At 35.9% G+C, this 19,288-nt stretch overlaps 1 protein-coding gene across 3 annotated transcripts in view; it reads right to left on the bottom strand.

The window, feature by feature from the left end:
- The window catches only part of BAZ1A (bromodomain adjacent to zinc finger domain 1A), a 61,337-nt gene that overhangs the window by 22,801 nt on the left and 19,248 nt on the right, over window positions 1-19,288 (bottom strand). For 2 of the 3 annotated variants that reach the window (XM_084287743.1, XM_084287744.1), the window contains 13 exons: window positions 17,805-17,948; window positions 14,111-14,212; window positions 12,719-12,806; window positions 11,856-11,990; window positions 11,139-11,241; window positions 8,476-8,642; window positions 7,624-7,719; window positions 5,736-5,874; window positions 5,139-5,285; window positions 2,169-2,264; window positions 1,817-2,041; window positions 1,023-1,188; window positions 604-717 (listed from right to left, as the gene is read on the bottom strand). In XM_084287743.1, the coding sequence (XP_084143869.1) occupies window positions 604-717; window positions 1,023-1,188; window positions 1,817-2,041; window positions 2,169-2,264; window positions 5,139-5,285; window positions 5,736-5,874; window positions 7,624-7,719; window positions 8,476-8,642; window positions 11,139-11,241; window positions 11,856-11,990; window positions 12,719-12,806; window positions 14,111-14,212; window positions 17,805-17,948 (1,722 nt within the window). The remainder of the gene's footprint in view (window positions 1-603; window positions 718-1,022; window positions 1,189-1,816; window positions 2,042-2,168; window positions 2,265-5,138; window positions 5,286-5,735; window positions 5,875-7,623; window positions 7,720-8,475; window positions 8,643-11,138; window positions 11,242-11,855; window positions 11,991-12,718; window positions 12,807-14,110; window positions 14,213-17,804; window positions 17,949-19,288) is intronic. The other variant, XM_084287745.1, reaches the window with a different exon arrangement.

Genomic DNA, 19,288 nt, shown 5'->3' with positions numbered 1-19,288 from the left:
TTATTTAGCTAACTACCCTCCTCAAGCAGGTAGGGATACAGTGTACATTTTTTTTTCTGGAATCAAAACAGTTGGATACACATAAATTTTACCTCCTAAAATCATACAGTTTTAATAACAGAACAAAAACTTCAGTTCTATGGAAATCACATGGGATAGCACAGCATTATTTTTTTTTAATGCTACTAAATTTGGTTTGTAAACTGTTATGCAAGGTCAATATTATTTAGTTCAGATCAGGCCAATTCTTCAAATTAAAAAACAAACTAGAATGGGTTTCTTATGAGGATATTCATAGTTATGAAACAGGTAAGACAAGTAGTGCAAAAAATACAGATTAGATTTTGCAAGTTCCTTTTATCAGTTGGTAAAGCTGTCAAGCTTTCAACAAAGTTATAAATATAATAAAAATTTAAAAAATAAAATTGCTCTCATAAAATAATTCTAAAACACCAGGAAGAAAAAAACACAAAGGGCTATATACTTTAATGAATATATAGCTTTATATATGAACAAGTCAATAAAACTACATAAGCAAGATCTGGCCATGTAACTGAGAAGTGCTGTATTACAATGTACCACAGTAATATCACATTATCATACCCAACAGATACTTCCGTGGCAGGATTTTTTTGCTCTTCTTCCTTCAGCTTTTCTTGTTTCTCTTTCATTTTTAACTCTTGTTCTTTTAACCTTTCTTCTTTCCTCTTACGTATCCTAATAGTAAAAAAACAAAAAACAAAAACAAAACAAAAAAAAAACAAACAAACAAAAAAACAGAAAATCAGTTGCAATTAATCTAGTATCTGATCTGGCTACATCTTTTTCCTTTACAATATCATATAAAAATAACAGTAAAGTGGAAAAGCACAATCCTAAACACAATGAAGTTTCACTGCTCTCTAGGGTCTCAAGAAACCAGTATAAAATACAAACAGTTAGCTTTTTTTATATGCCTTTTGCAACTGAAGATTAGTCTAATTTGTGTCAACAACGTTCAGCTTCCTGCATCTCAATTCTACCTTGCTGCTGCCGCCTCTCGTTCTTTGCGATGCTGTTCTGCCTTCAATTCTCTGAACTCCTGTTTTGCCTGTCGTAATACATCAACAGAATCCTCAATGAAATCTCGAGTGGAGACGAGAGTCAGAAGTTTCCCACAGAGGGCATGAAGGATCTTCATCTTTTCTCCTAATAAAATTCAGACCAACGTTTACATTTCATTATGAAACCGACAAGTAATCCTTACTCCTATACACTTCAGACAGAAGCATGTAAAAACACTCCTCAAAAAAGCAAGTAGTCAGAAGTCAAACTCTTGTAGTATAATAGCTGCACTTGCAAAGAGGCTTTTCTTGAAATGGTAAAAAGATCTTTGCTCAGAAATGGAAGTCTTAGCTTTTATTTTATCAACTTCTAGCATGGAAAAGAACTAAAATGCAATATCGCTTTCAAAGCAGAGATGAAAGGAACAGTAGATAACCATTTTTCTCCATTCACAAATAAACAAAACCCAAAATAGAATGGCAACAAAAAACATAGGACTGAATCAAATGCTCAGGTGTTTCTATCACATAGAGCCCCTTATGACAAGTAAAACTAACCTTTTTTATAGGCTTATAAAAAGGTTCTTAGACATAATAAGATGCTACCTATGCAATTTCTGATCTAGTGAGACCTACATGATCCCCAGAGATCCTTTCAGACCTAAAATACTCTACCACATAGTTAACTTTGACCACTATTGATCTTAAGGTACAAAAAAACCTGATCACTTGACAAGCAGTCTAATCATCCCTAACATCTACTGTCTTATTACCTGGCAACAAGTCATATACTGAGGTACTTGAAAGTTTCTTCAAGAGACCAGGATTACTTAATCGCAGCTCCATGCAAGCATCATCAGTAGTATCAAACCCTCCTCGTTTCTGGTAGCGATATTTTGCATTGGCTGATGTTACATCGGCACCTGACGCTAGAATGTGAAGTCTGAGAATCTCAGAAAGAGTGCAGCTATCAAGATCCAAGTTTTTCAAATTGCAGCCTATAGTTGAGAAGAACGAACAGTTATTTTATATAGACATTTAAATGCATATACAAATAAAAACGTGCTTTAAAATACAGAGTAAAACAAGAACAGTAACAAAACAAGAAGTGAAACCCACACATACCCTGATGTAACTGGGGCCATGCAGCTGCCAAAGTTGCAACTGCAGACAGTGCAGATTTTGTGGGGTCTGCATCTTCATCCAAAGCCTCTGTTAAATCTTTAAGGAAATAAACACTTTATTCTAGTGCAAGTTAAAACTTGTACTGTGGAAGGGAGGAAAGCAAGCCATTTTTTAAAGTTGCAGACAAAGCGAGAAGAGGCCCGATATTTACAAAAGCATGAATATATTCAAAAATCAATTCAACATCCAAATTAGAAGTAACATATCTTTAAATGCAACTAAAAACCCAACTAATAACTAAGGACATGCACCACATGCTACACACTATTCTCCCAGCAGTACGTATGTAAGCTGCTAAAGCAACCACAATGCACAAGACATGCACAATGGCAATATAAGAGGCAGTGAAGAAATGAAGCAGGAAACACACTTGAAAGCAAAAAAAAAAAAAGCAAAATGCAAACACACCTCCATTTTGTCCCTTCAAATGAACTGTTACTTCTTACCATTTAAGTTTTGGGAAAGACCATCCAAGCCAATTAGACATTTTGGTGCTGGTTATCACCATTCACTGTATACTTTTAATATGCAACTTAGAGATAACCTCACTGTTCCACACAAATATGATTACCAAGACTTTAAAAACAAACAATATTTTGCCAAAAGAAGCAGCTGCAGTTAATAAGTAGCATCACATATTAGCAAACTGACAAGGAAAGCAGGGGGACTAGAAAGCAGAAACAGCAAAATTCCTGTCTTTTAGACAGAAATTTCCTTTGCACTTACAGGCATTTCTCCAGAGGGCTGGCAGATTTGTTTTCAGCGTTATATGCTGTTTCAACAATTTCACTTTATTCAGTAACTGCCTAATGAGTTGGACCTAAGTCACCAATTGAACAAAGAGCCACAAATCCAAACTAAGACTACATAAAAAGTAAGTCCACAACTGAGTCTTGAATGATGATTAATGTTGTTTGAAACCTGTTACCAAGGCATCGCAAAATTAATCTCTCCGTTTCTCCCTTCCATCTTACCTATCTTGTAACACTGTTTGAGAAAGTACTATACACCAAAACCCTGCACCCATGATATTTTCTGTCACAGAAGCACTGCCTGCACAGAATGTAAGTGAGCACACATTCATGCTGACTATTAACAGTTTGGTTAGCCAGAACCACAGAGGAGAAAACATCTTATTCTTTTACAGGAAAGAAGCTTCTAAACAGGAATTACAAAAAACGAAAGTTCAAATGTTTAAAGTGAAAGTAGGTAACAGAGTGCCCTGCCCACAACTCTGCCAAACTAGAAATGACGCTGCATGTTTTTGCAATTGCCGGCCCTATGTAGTAAAATCAAACAAGAATTACATTGGATTTTCTTCTACTCATTCCTGTGAATATGGAATTTCATCAACTACTCTCAAATTATCTCAATAAAATCTTCATTTATATTGCCCAACTCGTGCTCCCAGTACTTAAGAGGTAAATTTATATAATTACTATTGAATTTAGCGGTTATAGTGCAAATTTCTTAACTCTGCATTTAATCTGTAACTTTACTCAAATAACAAGAGCCGTCTCTCTTCCTGAATACAGCATTCATGTCTTACATAATGATATTTCATAGATTGAACATAAGTACAAAAGTATTGCACAGTTTTCAAGGGAGGAATTAAAGGAATCATCAAATCAGACAGAAAATGCTCTTATATTTCCACCTAACTCTAATGACATAAGACTAGAAGGAAGAATCGATCAGAGCTTCTCTTTAACTATACACCAAGTTTGACAGTCCATAAACACCAGACCTGGTGGACAACAGCAGCGTGGCAATAGCTGTTGTCCCTTTCCACCAAGCACTGCATGAAGCAAGAGAATTGGGAAAAGTCTGAGACCTCAGATTCAAAACACAGAAGGTACATGCAGCAGTAGCATTTTGAATATTTTGAGTTTTTTCCAGGCTTCCATCCTGATGCTTCCTTCTACCTCCTCAATCATATTAACACATTGATAGACCGTCATTTTTGGTATGTTTGATAGATGGATGAGCGTAGTGAAGAGCTAGGATCAGTCCCTTGATCCACAGAAAGGCTTTAAATAGCTGAACTAAAACAAGCAAGGGAGAAGTGCCTTGCAAGGGCATAATCAGAAGACTAAGTCTGTGTTATTGACAAACCCTGGGAAAGCACCCTGGGTAGCATCAATAGAGTACAACGCTCTGCCGAATGAACCTTAGAGCATTCACAGACTACTGGCTGAATCACTGATCTGCCCCAACACTACATAGGAACAGCTTATTAAGGATGCAGACAAAATGTTGTTTACTACATAAATTTGGAATAAATTCTGTGCTTCCTTCTGAGTAGTGTTTATAGTATACTGAATGCCTGTAAAAACGTGTGCAACTTTGAGCCTTACCGTGAAGCCTAAAGACAGCGACACTGGAAATCTACAAACCCAGTAAGCATTTCATCACTGTAACTTTACACTTGTATGTCTTGAAGGATGATGGATATTGAAATCTCCATTATACACCAAAAACTTCCTAGCACAACTAACTAGATACAGACATTTTTTTCCTAGGTAAAGACCTTTGAAAAGATTCAGGAAAAATAACTCTTTCCTGACCCTCAGGAGAAACATCTAGCAGTGCTGAAGGAGGAACAGCAGGAAGACAAAAGGTGAACACAAGTTTCCTTCACCTCCAAAGCATAAGCAGTGCTGTTAAATGCTTATTATGCTTTACTGGATACAACTGAATGAGCTTGCTTTTTCCTATATTTTCCCCAGCCCCCACCCTCCATGCCCAGTTCAAATCTTTATTTTCAGATAAGTGAAAAAACAAGACCATTTATATACAATATCCATGCATAATAAGATGAGGTTAAACAAGGAAACAACACAAATCATGCAGTTTGAAGTTAATTCAAGTGAAATTTCATTTTTTCAGCAGTAAAATTAAGGATCTGACCTTTGGTCTCAGCATCAGCTATTTGATCTTTGGCCACTTCCTCCTCCTCTTCGGCCATTGCCTGAAAGATGGCAGTCAGGAAGAAAAACAGCAATTCACATAGTGGGCCTTCAGTGTCATTTCCTACAAGAGCTTCCTCTAAAACTTCTGTGAATAAAGTTTAAGAAGCGTCACTTTTGCCACAAAGTTGGAAAACAATTACCTACTGAAGAATGTAAACATTTTTTTATTTTTCCTTCAGGTATGACAATCAAGTTACTTTTCCATAATTTACTGCAAATATTCCTAAGGCGATGCTGTCAGAGAGTGCTGACCGAACAAGGTTATTTTCTTAATATACAACTCCAAGAATGAAGTACCAGGAGACATTCGTAATGAGTGGATTAACAGCTTCTAATTGAAATTAATTTTCTTTTTATAAACACTGCAGAAATTGACTGTGAGGAGAAAAATTGATTGATACGCATGTGTAAGCACGACTTTATTAAAGCTGCATGGACAGCTTTGTAGCAGTGGTATAAGGGTGCACCTAAAATGGTCAGTAGGAGAAAGGACACCACAAAAGCAGGGCACTTGGCCACATAAATGACAACTTGCCTAAAGTCACTCCTTCAGGAAATTCATCTTGAAGATCAAAAAGTTCACCAAACGCATATAAAAACTCCAAAACCATCAGAGCATCACCAAAGATCTCAGGAGGAAGTCTTGTCTTCACTGGCATCGGAACAGGAAGTTCCTGCAATCCAAAGGGAACAACTTAATATTGTATCTGGTTCCTGCAGAATACACAGGGTGATTAAAAACAATCTGTGATTCGACGGAATATATCTGTTGGACTTTGTTTGCTTATATTTTACTGGAAATAGTTCTGCAAGACAACCTATTACCATGGTAACATCTGTTTAACACTTGTAACAAAGAACAGAACAGTATGCAACTTGGACATAAATCTTTTGTAGATATATAAGTTATTTAACTTCACAAACAAGTAATTTTTTTGTCATTGTTTAAAGGAACTCAAATCCACAAGTTAAGAACTGTGTGTGTAGAGATACTTCCTTTAAACTCATAATATTCCATAAGACTTTGACTTTAAAGGTTTATGGAATTGTCCAGACAAGCAAAAATAAACATTCTGAGAAACTACTCATCACTGCTTGCAAAGACAAGCTAACAAAAACCCACATACATATAAAACACACCCATATGATACTAGGATACACGAGGTCATGCCCAATGACTGCATGTTCTGGTATTTGTCTTTTTGCGTTGGTAAGGCAGTTATGATACCTGAAGACATTTCAAAGGGAGTTGATAAAACTATGTAACAGGACCACTTAACAGACACTACCAAGAACTCACAGACAACAGTGTCTAACTCTTTGACCTTCAAGTTACTATCTTGATGCAACTTTTCAAGGTTTGTCTTCATGTAATGGTTCTCAGTAGACATAGTCAAACTACTTCCAGAAAGCATGACTCCTTTCTCAGAAGTGGTAGTTCACAAATACAAATGAGAAGAATACGTGATATGATGCTTTCAGAAGAACACACCAAGCATTTCATCTATCTCCTGAGACGGGTATTTTTTGAGAAGCAGTCTGTGGATAGAACTGTCTTATTGCTTCCTCAGCCAGGCTCATCTTTATATTCTCTGTTTTCACTTGAAACAGCAGCACTGTTTTGCACAGCTTCATCTCATTATGACAACCCCCTTCACTTTTTTTCAGTTTCTTCTTTTCTATACTCTAGTTAAGTTTTCATTCCTCTTCAAAGGCCTATTACAGCTCAAACTGCAAACATATTCAATGTTTCATGTATTCTTCCCAACACATGCTATCATTTCAATTACTTTACTATTTTTCTACTATTACTTGTCCTCTTTGCTTCTATCACCTTTCCCTATGCATCTCAAACTCATCCTTGCGTTTTTGACAGTTTTGCCTCCTTTTGCTATCTCCTGCCAAAATTTATCATACAAAGTAAAAATTCATGATAAACATATAATAGCAGACAATCTTCTATTACATAGAACCACACTACTCTTGTTTAGAACATTAGCTTCAGGAGGTAAATTCTTTTTATTTTCTATAGGTTTCCAGTATTATCCAGAAAGATTCATTAAACAAGCATATCTCTAGATATGTACTAAAGGTAGTAATGAACTAACATCCTTTGTCTTTTCCATCCAGATGTGTGGTTTCTTCATTACATAGATCTTGTAAGTAACTCAGGCTTACTCTAGGTGAACTCATGTTGCATAATTTTAAACAAAAAAAATCTTAGAAATATATCTGTTCCACAATAAGACTCAGAACAGCCTATTAAGTTTTTCTGGAGTGCAAAAATGCAGATACACACCATCCTTGTAGCATCACCATTGGGAAATATGACCACAGCTGATATACATCTACCTCTGTATAAAAGAATCTGGCATGGAGACCCTAAGAAGTACGAGTTTGAGCTATTCCAAATTCAATCATACCTTAAGATCATCACACTCCATATCCTCTCTAGGCTTACTCCACTGTTTAAGGTATTCCACATATCTTCTTTTTTCTTCACGCAGCTTCTCTCTCTCCTGAAAAAACAGTCAGAACTGTATTGAAGATACAGTTGGATCGCCCTACTACAATTTCTAAAACTATGCCATTTACTGTTTCCATCACACTGAAAAATAAAATCAAACCATATTTCATTAGAATAATCGTATCACTTATGTTGTATAAGATATTAGCAAATTGTTTTAAAGTGAACTTCAGTAATGCTTTGCTAGATTAGACTTTTTTTCATGTGTTTGATATTGAAAGGAGGCCCACTGAAGGAAAAAAAAAAACATCTAAAATAAGAGTATTCATGAATGTTGCCCAAGAAAGACCATCAAAATATATATATTGATGTGGTTGTGGCAGAATGTAGTGGCATAAACAATTTATTCATATTCAAAGTGACAGAACTACATTTAGCAATTTGAATCCAGAGAGAAACCACGAGGAAATCCGCATCTAATACGCTGTGAATCTGACACAGTATGACGTCTCTAAACTGACGACAACCATCAAATCAAATGCTATTATGCAAAATTGAAAAAAAAATCAAAATATTTCTGAAGTATGTACCAAGTAACTTTCTCTAGTTTGTAACATTAGTTCACAGAAAGTTTATCTAGAAATGCAGTTCCCAGTATGTCTTACAAGTATCTATTCTTCTAAAGCTGTATTTCTAGGAACTCAAAAACAGTTAACGGAAAATAACTAGAAGCAGATAGCAACTAAGAAACAAGTTAGGAAGCCACCATTCCTGTTCCTACATGAAACATATACCGCAAATGCATTACTTTTTCCTTTTCAATTTTGAGCCTCTCTTTCTCTTCTTTCTTCTTCATCCTTTCTTCTTCCACAATCTTCTTTAATTCCTCTCTCTTTTTTTCCTTATCTTCTTTCTCTCTTTTCCTGGCTTCCATAGCATTTGCCTTCTCTCGTTTTAATCTAGCTTTTTCAAAAGCTATGCAAGAAAGAAAAAAACACTTATTTACAAAGTGTTAATTTTATTTAGCTGTGCTTAAATATACTGATCTTTTTATAATTACCATTTGAAAAAGTTATTGTTTTGAAGACTGAATTGTTTCAGAAATTCAATCACTTGGAAGTTCTTTAGAGAATCAGAATTTTAGGGCTTAAGTATTATACATGTTTTACAAGGTTGTCATCACTGTAATAAAGTCAACTTTCTCTGTTCTTAATGAGTAAACAGATGTTTATTACTTATTTTTTTCTATCAAAAAAACAAGGATGACAACAGATTCCAACTGCGTATAATTACAGCAGTATATTTAATAACATCTGCCTAATAAAACCATGTCATAAGTAGTAATGACACATAACCATGAAATACTTGTGATAATAAGACCCTTTAAAGTGGTTTTTAAGTATTTAATATAGTTATTACTGAAAATTCAATACATTTCAAATTTAGTTAGTACTTGAGTGTTTTTTGTGCAAGTTTTACTTCTGTTATACAGCTTAAGCTGAACTTTAGTTGTTAATAAATGTTATTGCCTGAGGAGATCTAGATTTTCTTGTAGCTGTCTGTAGGAAAACAGCAAGGCACGTACTTCCACTTTCTGTGGATAGACAATATCTGTAAACTGCCACACAGGCTAACAAATTAAAAAAAGAATCAGCAGGCTTACCATTTTAATAGAATAAGCAAGAAGGCTAGAATCACAAGTGAAGAAAATGAGAAAAAGATCCTTACTTTAATGCAAAGTGTGTAACACCGGAAAAGTTTCTGATTCAGTTTTCCTGTGAAATTCTGAAAATAAGCTAGATAGTTTTTACAGCAAGGTATGGGACATAACAGTAGTGACTCTCACCCAGAAAGTAAAAGCCATGATGCTCATTCTCCACAGTCTTCAACATAACAAGGTTGATTTTCCAAGGTACTTGGTATTTTGCTACACCTTTTCACATTAGTAAAGTGCTATAAGCAGCTCTTTTTAAGAGACTTCATGAATCTTACTAATTACCATTCCAATTAAGTATTATTTACAGGTAAAAATATTTAGCTTAATATTCAGTTACACTAACAGTGCATTTGAAAGTGCATGTTTAAGCTTATTTTACAAATAGGATCATTTTTTAAGAAACTGGTATAATGTCCTACTTGTTTCAACAAGAAAAGATGCAGTTCTTAAAAAAAAAAGTTTAGAGTCATGGGACAACAGTAGGCTGAAAACAAACACACACAAGCATGACAACGTGGTATTTAAGATTTTTTTATTCCATTTGATTCCTTCATTATTTTGTGTCCCCAACAAAGATCAGAAAGCTTTTTACGAAGTCTGAATATCAACCTGCTTTAAGAGCTTTTTAGCCAGGTGGCAGAAAACATTAAGAATACATTTGGATCTCCATGTCAGGCAACTTATTACAAGACCGGTTGCTCTGTCATTGTTTGAAACCAAATGTTCTAAGAGTTTTGGGTTCTAGCATGTAATCAGATAACAAAGGTAAAATTAAGCCAAAGCACATCTTAACTAGCCTTCCAGAAGCTGCGGTGAGTGCCACACAAGAAAGGAAGCAGCTTTGATGGTGTTCCATTATTACCTTAGTCCATGCAGTCAGTTTCAGCACATAAGAAATAAATGTCAGTTGTGCAAAGATGGGGACAAAAGATTGCAGAGCCCCTTAAACCCTAGCATCCTCATCTGCTCGGAAGGAAAGGCCCTGATCAGCCACATGCAGCTTTGCAGTTTGTCCAGTTAAAAGCAAATAGTGGACTACATAATTTCCTGAGGTCCCTTCCGTATTAAAACATTGTATGGCAATGGAAATAAAAGACAGAAACCACAAGTTCACTGGACTATGTCCACAGATGAAAGCCTCATGAAGGAAAATTGTGCTTATAATTCAAAAGACCATCTCTTTGTTTGGGCAAGGAGATGTTCTCTACTATGTCTCCACAAGAAGATGTGCCAGTTTACCTAGTTAAACCCACAGAATAGGTATGTAGGTCCTCTTATTGCATTTGAAACCCAGTTTAAATAGATCAGAAAACACATCAAAATTAAGCCAAAAAACGCTTAAGGGATTCGTGCTCATTCAATTAGAAAAACGTTGGTAGTTTTTCTATTCACAGATCTTCCTCAAATCATATATCAGTTTGCGTAAGTCTGTGCTTTGATACACATTCAGCAGATAAAATTTGGATTCAGAAGATATGCATGAACTTCCGCAAAACTTTATTTTGCTCCTTACTTCTGAGACAGAGACCAACGTAGCTGGACTGCAAGCCTCATCCCCTTCCACAGTATAGTGAAATAAACAGAATCAGGAAACAATTCTAACCACTGAGGTATCCCTTGCAATCCAACTGTGGCAGTACATTCTTATTACTTTCTCCCCTTGAAAGGCGCAATCCAAAAATACTCTTATTATGGCCAGCTCTCAGACCTGCAAGAACAGGTTCCACCAGTCACAAGACTAAACCTCAACTTACCCATGGCTTGCATACCTTCTTTTTGCCTTTGGAATCTTGTCTTCTCCTTTGTTACTTTATTTTTGTTTCCTTGGGTATTTTGTTTAACTGCAATGTTGTCCTCCTGATAAGACGGTTGGGAGAGGGGAGTGGGAAGAAAGAATATAACATCTACAGTGAAATGACCTACAACAAATATTCCTATTTTTTCCATCTACTCTCTAAAACAATTAAAACTGTAACAGTTTATCAAATACACTGACTATTCAGAAATCCTGTCTTGCAATGGAAAAGAAATATAACTTTCATTCAGCTTTCTTTTTAAATAAAAAAGATTTGAGCATTAAGCTTTGATGTGTGTAAGTACAGACAACTGACAAAATCGTATCTGAGAGTATGAATTCTGTTTTCAGCAGATTATTTATTAATCATTCCCAGAAGGGACAGGTACTCCATATGCTTTCACAACACACTGCAACGCTAATTTCTTGATGGGATTGCAGAAATAAGAATGACAAGAATGAGAAGATAAATACAGAGTTTGTTCTCTCTCACAGGCTTAAATACAAAGCAAGCTACTTCAATAACAATTATGCAATATTTCCCAATTTATCCTCAAAGAAAAAAAAGCGTCAACCTTAAATTCCAACTGTTCTGAAAGTCCTCAAAGAAAACGGAAGAACTGAAGTCTACATTGATTTGTCTCGATCTAAAGTTTAAAATTTTGTCATTACTTACATGACTAATGGACGCCTTCTTTGGAGGTCTCCCTCGCCGTCTGCTTGCTGGACTGAAGATAAATGTGGGTGGATCATCAGGAAAGAAGTAGGAGAAATGTTGTTCTGCTAGATTATATTTTGCAATTGATGTTGCCTTAGTAAGAGAGATGAAAACAGTACTTGCTGTGAGATTGTTACCTTTTCATAAATATAAGTTAACTAATGAATCATTCATTCAAAAGGACTCTAAAAGTAACTAGATTCACAAGTGGTTATCTTAGTATAAGAAATAAAACTCTGCAATAGTATAAAGGTAGAGTTGATCCATCAACAGGATAATAAAGTAAGAGTACACATTTGAAAAACAGAATTTGGCCTAAGTTGAGACTCAGTTCAGTATACAATATTTCCACAGCTAAAAGCATCACAACAGAGTAATATTAGCTTACTGTATCAAAACTGAAATGGATAGTTTAATGTGACTTAGAAATACTAGCTGCATACCTTGGCAAATGTAAACAGACTAAGCAAAAAAAAAAAAAAAAAACATTATCTAAACGTTTGTTTGTTTTATGTAGGTAAGAGCTGCCATTTTTATTCAGGATCTTCTCTAAACTGGTAATTAATGAAGATGTTACAGAACTAACTTTTGCCTGGTCTACAGGCAACTACCATGTTGTTTACAAGCAAAAGTTAAAAAAACATTTATAGAAAAAAAAAAATACAGTATTCTTCATTTTGGAAAAATACTAACAACATACTCAGAATAAGCTAAATTCAAATGTAGTTTAAAAACTGAGTAACAAGTAGAGAAGTGCAAGAAAGGACAAAAGATTGGTTAAGATCAATATTCTTTCACATAAGTCATTCCATTTTATTTACCTTAGTTTTAATGACTCCATCATGTGGTTCACAGTGTTGTTTCAGAAAAAGTTTAAGTCTATCACGAGAAAAGAGATGTTTCCTCCTGCTGTTTTAGGAAATAGAGGTAATATTATCAACTAGCAATGTAATCATTGTTTAAATGAAGCTGACAACATGTGCAAGAACTCATGTAACTGATCACATGATTAAGCTTTTTGCAATTTTCTTAATTATAAACTACACCCTTACTATTTATGCATATTGAAGCACAAATATGCATCCCTAATTTCTGTTTTGAAACTCCTTTTATGTCCTCTGTCTTACACATACACACACCTCCACAGCCTATTCAACTTCACTAGATCCTCCACAAACATTCCATACAGTGGCATTTATAATATCAAAATAAAAGGAAAATCCCATTGCTTTAAATGAGAGTACAAAACAAACATTAAGAGAAAAAGAGCACAAATGCGGTATTCACACCCCACAAATGACAAGATAAGGCACGAAAGTCTCAAGCCAGCAAATGTGAGAGGTGAATTCTCAGTTTGGTCAAGCTGTTTAACTCCTCTCTACAGGGCTAGTGGACATTCTAAACGCTTCCTGGAATTTCAGGGAATCTGTACTACTTCACAGAAAAGAGAAAAACAACCAGAATTGCTGAGCTTATAGAAACCATCTGGCTGGAAGTACCCTGGTATCATAAAATTCAGTAAGTGCTTAAGCACACAGAAGAATATAGATGATTACCTGAACAAGGGCTAATTACATCAAGTGACTTGCCCATTACACAGGAATAGTTTATGAAAAAAATAATCCTGATTCATGTTGCAACAAAATTACTTGAAATCCCTAATATTTTTTTCAGAGCATCCACGTTATAGAGTTTTAATTCACAATCTACTCTTAAAAAAACATAACACTTGTTTTCAACGAAGTTCAACAAAAAGTTATGTTATTTTTAAAAGAAAGTCTTTGTGGCTTTCTATTTTATAATAGTAAAACAATCATTGTTATAATGCCTGCTTCAACACTTCAAACCAGTATCATAACAAAAAAGATTTCACAATGCCGATATTTAATAAATGTTACACGATAGAATTCTCGAACTTTTTTCACCTACTTCATTCACAGCAGTAGGGACAGGTATTATTAGCAATAGCAGGTCTCATCCTTATGCCAGTAAAAGCACAGATTTGAAAAGAACTGGTTTATGCATTAGAACTAGTAAAGCTTAGAACCCTTAACACAGAAATCTCAAGAAACACAGTAGTTTGTTCCAATACCTCTAATTAATAGTTCTAATGTATTATGATAAAATGACATTTCACATCAAAAATGTCTTCTCAGTGATACAACTCACACAGTTGTAGAAAACCATTTTAACTTTCATACACTAATTTTTACCTCAGCTGAGATGCTTTAACAATAACAGATTCATACAGTTCTTTTTTAATAGGTTGAACTTTGTATTTGAACAAAGAAGGATCAATTATGGCTTTCTTCTTCCTAAAAAAAGGTTAAAGAAAAGTTAAGTTAGCTACAATCACAAAATATTCATTTTTATTCTACGTGTTATATGTATTTGTATACATACACAGCAGACCACTTTAGAATACCCAACCAGATTTAACAGAGACCATTGGTACCAAACTGGACCTGTTCACTCCCGTCATCTTTTCTGCTACTTGTTTTAAATCAAAGTCAGTAGAACTGCCAGAAACAGGAAAGAGAAATTTTTGTGGACTGTACAGATGATTTGTTGGGATGATCAATTTTGCTCTTCAGAATGTCAAACCCATCTCTTCATATTTCTCAGAGGTTATTTTGAACCACTGGCAGATACAAATCTTATCAATCCTTTGATTGCTTTGGCATGGTGACCACGTGGCCCTGCTGTATTATATTCAGACAGCATAACCTTAATGCAGCCATTACCACAAAACTGAGACAGATTAAAACATATTCAGTCCAGGATATGACCATCTTGATATCCAGTCAGAGTCTGGCTGGAACTATCTATATGCTGCAGTAGTCATGGAACTACAAAAGTTTCAAGGGAAAATACTTGAAGACTGATAGCAAAACGCTGGTTATACCACTCTGGGGAGAAGACAACTGCAATTAGAAACAAAGCCCTGACTTTGAACATTTTGGTGAAGGCTTTAAGCTGCCTTAAAGCCAGTACTTCAGTTTTTCCTTACAGTAGGTGGTAGACTTAGACCTACCATCACTATTATTAGACCTGGGATGAAAGAGCAAAAGAGAGAAAGAAAATAAGAATTGAAGATGAAACAAGATTAACGCTACTGAAGATACTATATAGCTTTATTGACAAGCCATGACTACACCTTTTAACATACTCTTTTCATAATTTTTTTCCCCAAATAAGGGCAGAAAATTAGGATGAAGATCATAAAAGAAAAAAAAAAAATCAGAATGGTGAGGTTCCACAGGCATTATTTCCAAAAAACTCAGTTACCTCTGCAATTCCCCAATTCGGGAAAACGATTAACCATTCCCCAAAATAAAGATGATACAGTCACTTCAGACTGAATAAACAACTAAATTTACTGTCACAAACTAGCTGGCAAGCCAGTAGGATTTATTTCTAGTATTTCTGATGTTGATGGTTCAGTTTACCCATAGCCCTTCCAGAGGGAAGGCCATGAATTACACAGAATCACACAGAATCACACAGAATTTTCTAGGTTGGAAAAGACCTCAAGATCATCGAGTCCAACCTCTGACCTATTAAGTGCAGCTGATATTGTATAATCACCAGCACAAGCCCCTCGATCTGTCTGCTGCTGACAGGAAAGCAAGAGCCTTACCATTAGCACACTGTGACAGAAGTCTAGCAGTTGGAGGTATGAACACGGCTATTGTATCATCACCACTACTCTCCTTTGTGTCAGAGGATTCCAGGCCATAGCATCAACAGTTTAAGAGCTAAGAGGACTACTACCTTTTGCTTTGTAACTCAGGCCTTGCGAGGCAGCCTGTTTTTCTAAGTACAAGAGTGAGACTGTTCTGGCCTTTCTCTCCCCATATAACCTAAGTTTTTACTGCAGAACACAAAAAAAGCCACCAGGAAATTCCCCCCTTTCTCCCCCCGAATACTTGACTATTTCTGCCCCAAGCAAACACGAGTCGGGTCAGAGAAAGGTTGGGATCTCTAATGACATCTATTTTCAGTTAAGATTCTCTAGCCTTACAGATTCTTTAGGAAAAATATTTGCAGATGGCCCATCAATCTGTGCTGTGCTGCCCTCCCCCCCTCCCAAATACACCCAGCATCTGCTGCACCATTGTTTGGAGGCACTGCAGCTTTGCATGGAAGGTGGCTCTCAAAACCTGGGGATTTGTCCGCAAACGGAGGCTGAACCATAGTTCTGAGTACATCGACCTGACACTGGTCCCAAGGCTAACAACATCCATATTCTCCACATCCAAGGTTCCCCTCAAAAAACAAGATACAGCCTCGCAAGGGTTAGATCTGCTAAACCATGTCATCCATAAGGGTGAGATGCTAATATACAAAATCTGATAAGGCTCTACTTTCAGATAGAAATATTATTTGCCAAACCTGCAAAACCTAAGTTGCATATACCCAGAAACTAATCAGAATGCTAATGCATTTGTTATTAAAATATTAGCTCAAAACTTTTCAGTAGGAATTTTAAAGCCATAAGAGGTTTACACTTAGAGCTTGTAGAATACTTTTATTTATTTTATTTTTTTTAAAAGCATGGCACAGAACAGTGCCTCAAAAACATACTCTTACAACTTCTCTTGCTAAGAGAAAAAGTTTTTCTTCCCTTCTCTGCATTGCCAAAATAAGTAATCAGGTGGGGAAAACCAGAGACTGATAGCATAAGACTGATTTACAAACAGCTCTGCACGCTTAAAAATGACAGCATTATAAAGTGATCGGTCCTGCAGTCAGCTCTGTGTGCACCTGCAATATTCCAACAACCTCCTTTCATATGCCATATGCCTTGCGGAACAGAAAATGCATTAATTTTCTCAAAGACGTAGCACCTCTTCACGAACAATTTGGACAATGCCCTCAGAGGACAGGAGAGAATTAAAAAAAATAAAAAGTTATCCTACGCTACTTTCTTAGCCAAGTGAGGAGCTACACCTTAGTTATTCAAGGCATGTCAGGCCACGGAAGTCTTAACACAGCAATCAATAACAGATTAACTTCTGCATCTATGTGATATCTCAAAGTCACTAACAGTTTGGGTGAAAGCTGTATGTTGCTAGATACAAGTCTAGGCCCATTTCAAACACACCTCTTTCATCAACATTGTGCTTGCGAAGCCCAGAAATCTTTCCTCTCATAGTGCTATGATAAGCTGGGCACGAACTCAGTTACAGGTCAGTAAAGGGATATTCCACTTTTAACACTCCCATCATAGACCAGAAGCTCTCTTATTCAATGTCACTAAGCTACTGCAGAATAAATATAATTCCTTGATACAAGATGCATGCTTTTTCATTGCACCTAAAATTATAATCAAATCAATGAAATACAGTGGTATAATATTTACACACACACAAAAAAAGCTTTATAGACTTATATTTTGGACAAACAGGACGACTACGAAATGACTTCAGTTATAACAAAATCATGCCCTCTGAGGCAATCTGAATTTTGAGTGCCATTATGGGATATTTACAGATGAAGTGATACATCATTCTAACTAGTACCACACTGTAGAATTATGGTATAGAACTGCATTTTCCAGAATATAGCAGCACAGGTTCTTTACCACAGAGAGAACCAGTGACAGGCATACATGGCTCTTCCAACACCTTTCAACACAAACACTGTCATTCCAAACAGATTAACAACAATTACTCTGTAGGTACTCAATTTCTCATAATGCACAGCTCCCTGGCTGATTATACGTGGCATAACTGGCATGACAGAGTAAGGCACCTGCGAACGTTCAGCTTGTCACTTGCAAGCTGGCTGAATATTCACGATCCATACAGATGGAGCAATTTGTTTCAATCAGACCCTGCCACATCTGCTTTAATCTCATTTCCACCCAACCCTCATGCTTTTTACTGTAAAAGTATCATTTACCCATTTTGTGCAGAACTATTGTGCGTTTCTGAATCATCACTGTCGCTGATGACAATGGTGTCTCCGTCAGCACTGCTGACATGGCCGTTCGCCATGCCATTGTGATGCGCTGGGGCAATGACTTCCAAAATCTTGCACTGCAACCTGAAACAAAAACAGGCATTTAGCACTGCTGAAATTTTTCATTAATGGAGGAAGTTGAAAGTTATAGCAGCTGTTATTTTAGGACTACACCTGTAACTGAACATTATATTATCTACTGAATAAATGCTTAAATAGTCTTGCACTGAAGTACTAGGTAAAATATTCATTTCATGAGTTCCTTCTAACAAACAAACTCATCTGCTTACACAGCTGCCACCTTCACTAACCAGTGCAAATTTCAAGTCATTGGCAAAATTGAGTAAACGCAGCGCCAAAATTAAGCTTAAATAAAGTTTGAAAAAATATATTAAAAGTTAATGTGTTACTTGTGTTACTTTACTACCAGACACCACCGAGGCTTTTATGTTTATTTTTGTAACAAAGAAAAGCAAAAGACTTTTTAAATACCAAAATGTTTTTACTCGTAAGAGATCATGATCTACCGTTGTTGATGACCTAAATAAACAAGGCTGAAACGATCATTATGCATCTAATCTTAATAATGGCCCATTTATCTGCTGACACATATTAAGGCTCCATCTGGCATGCACACAATTGACAAAACAAGTCTATCCCTTTGCCATCCTGAATGTTAGTTATAAAAAAAGACAGAATTAACTATATATCAAAAAGTATAATTAATTGACACTTAATGCTGGGTAACTACCATAGCTGATTCTTAGCCACTTTCACCCTTTCCTGGAGTTCCGTGGTTCATATTTTTTAGTTTAATCTCCTAAAGCCTTGTCTGCTTCATGAAAATTAACCATTGCAGTCAATGGATGCTGTCATATACTACCACTAAAAGCTCAAAGGGTTGGGGAGGAAGAAAACAATGATTCTCTTCTTCTAGGCACCAAACACTACCCCTTGAAATGAATAAAACAGAACACATGAAGCACAGGATTTGAATTAGCTTGGCATCATGCCTAAATTTGGGAAAAAAAAAAAAAAAAGAAACTAAGCTAAACTAAAAGAAAAAAAGTCTGCAACATACAAATTTTAAGGGCCCTTCTATCTAAACTGAACTAAGCACTTGCAAAAAGGAAAAAAATGTGAAATTATTAAAATATTTCTTCAAACCAGCACCTCTTTCTGAAAGTGAATAGCACTGTCCAAAAACCTGCACACAGAGAAAAAAACAGATGGGCAGAGGGAGAAAAGTTGAAAATATTAAAGTACCCTAGGTCACATTCACTTGCGAATTTAGCAAGGACCAGTAAAGCAGTTAGTGCCTGCAGGTGTCCTCCCCAAACCTCTATCCAACAGAGAGAGCGCTCCAAGATGCTCCAACAAGGCATGTCATCAAATAAATAAAATCTATTAACAGCCTTATGTAT

Source organism: Netta rufina, assembly GCF_964035555.1.
Source record: "Netta rufina genome assembly, chromosome: 5".
NCBI lineage: Eukaryota > Metazoa > Chordata > Aves > Anseriformes > Anatidae > Netta > Netta rufina.
The sequence above is the reverse complement of the archived record's forward strand: the minus strand, read 5'-3'. Positions and strand labels throughout refer to the sequence as shown.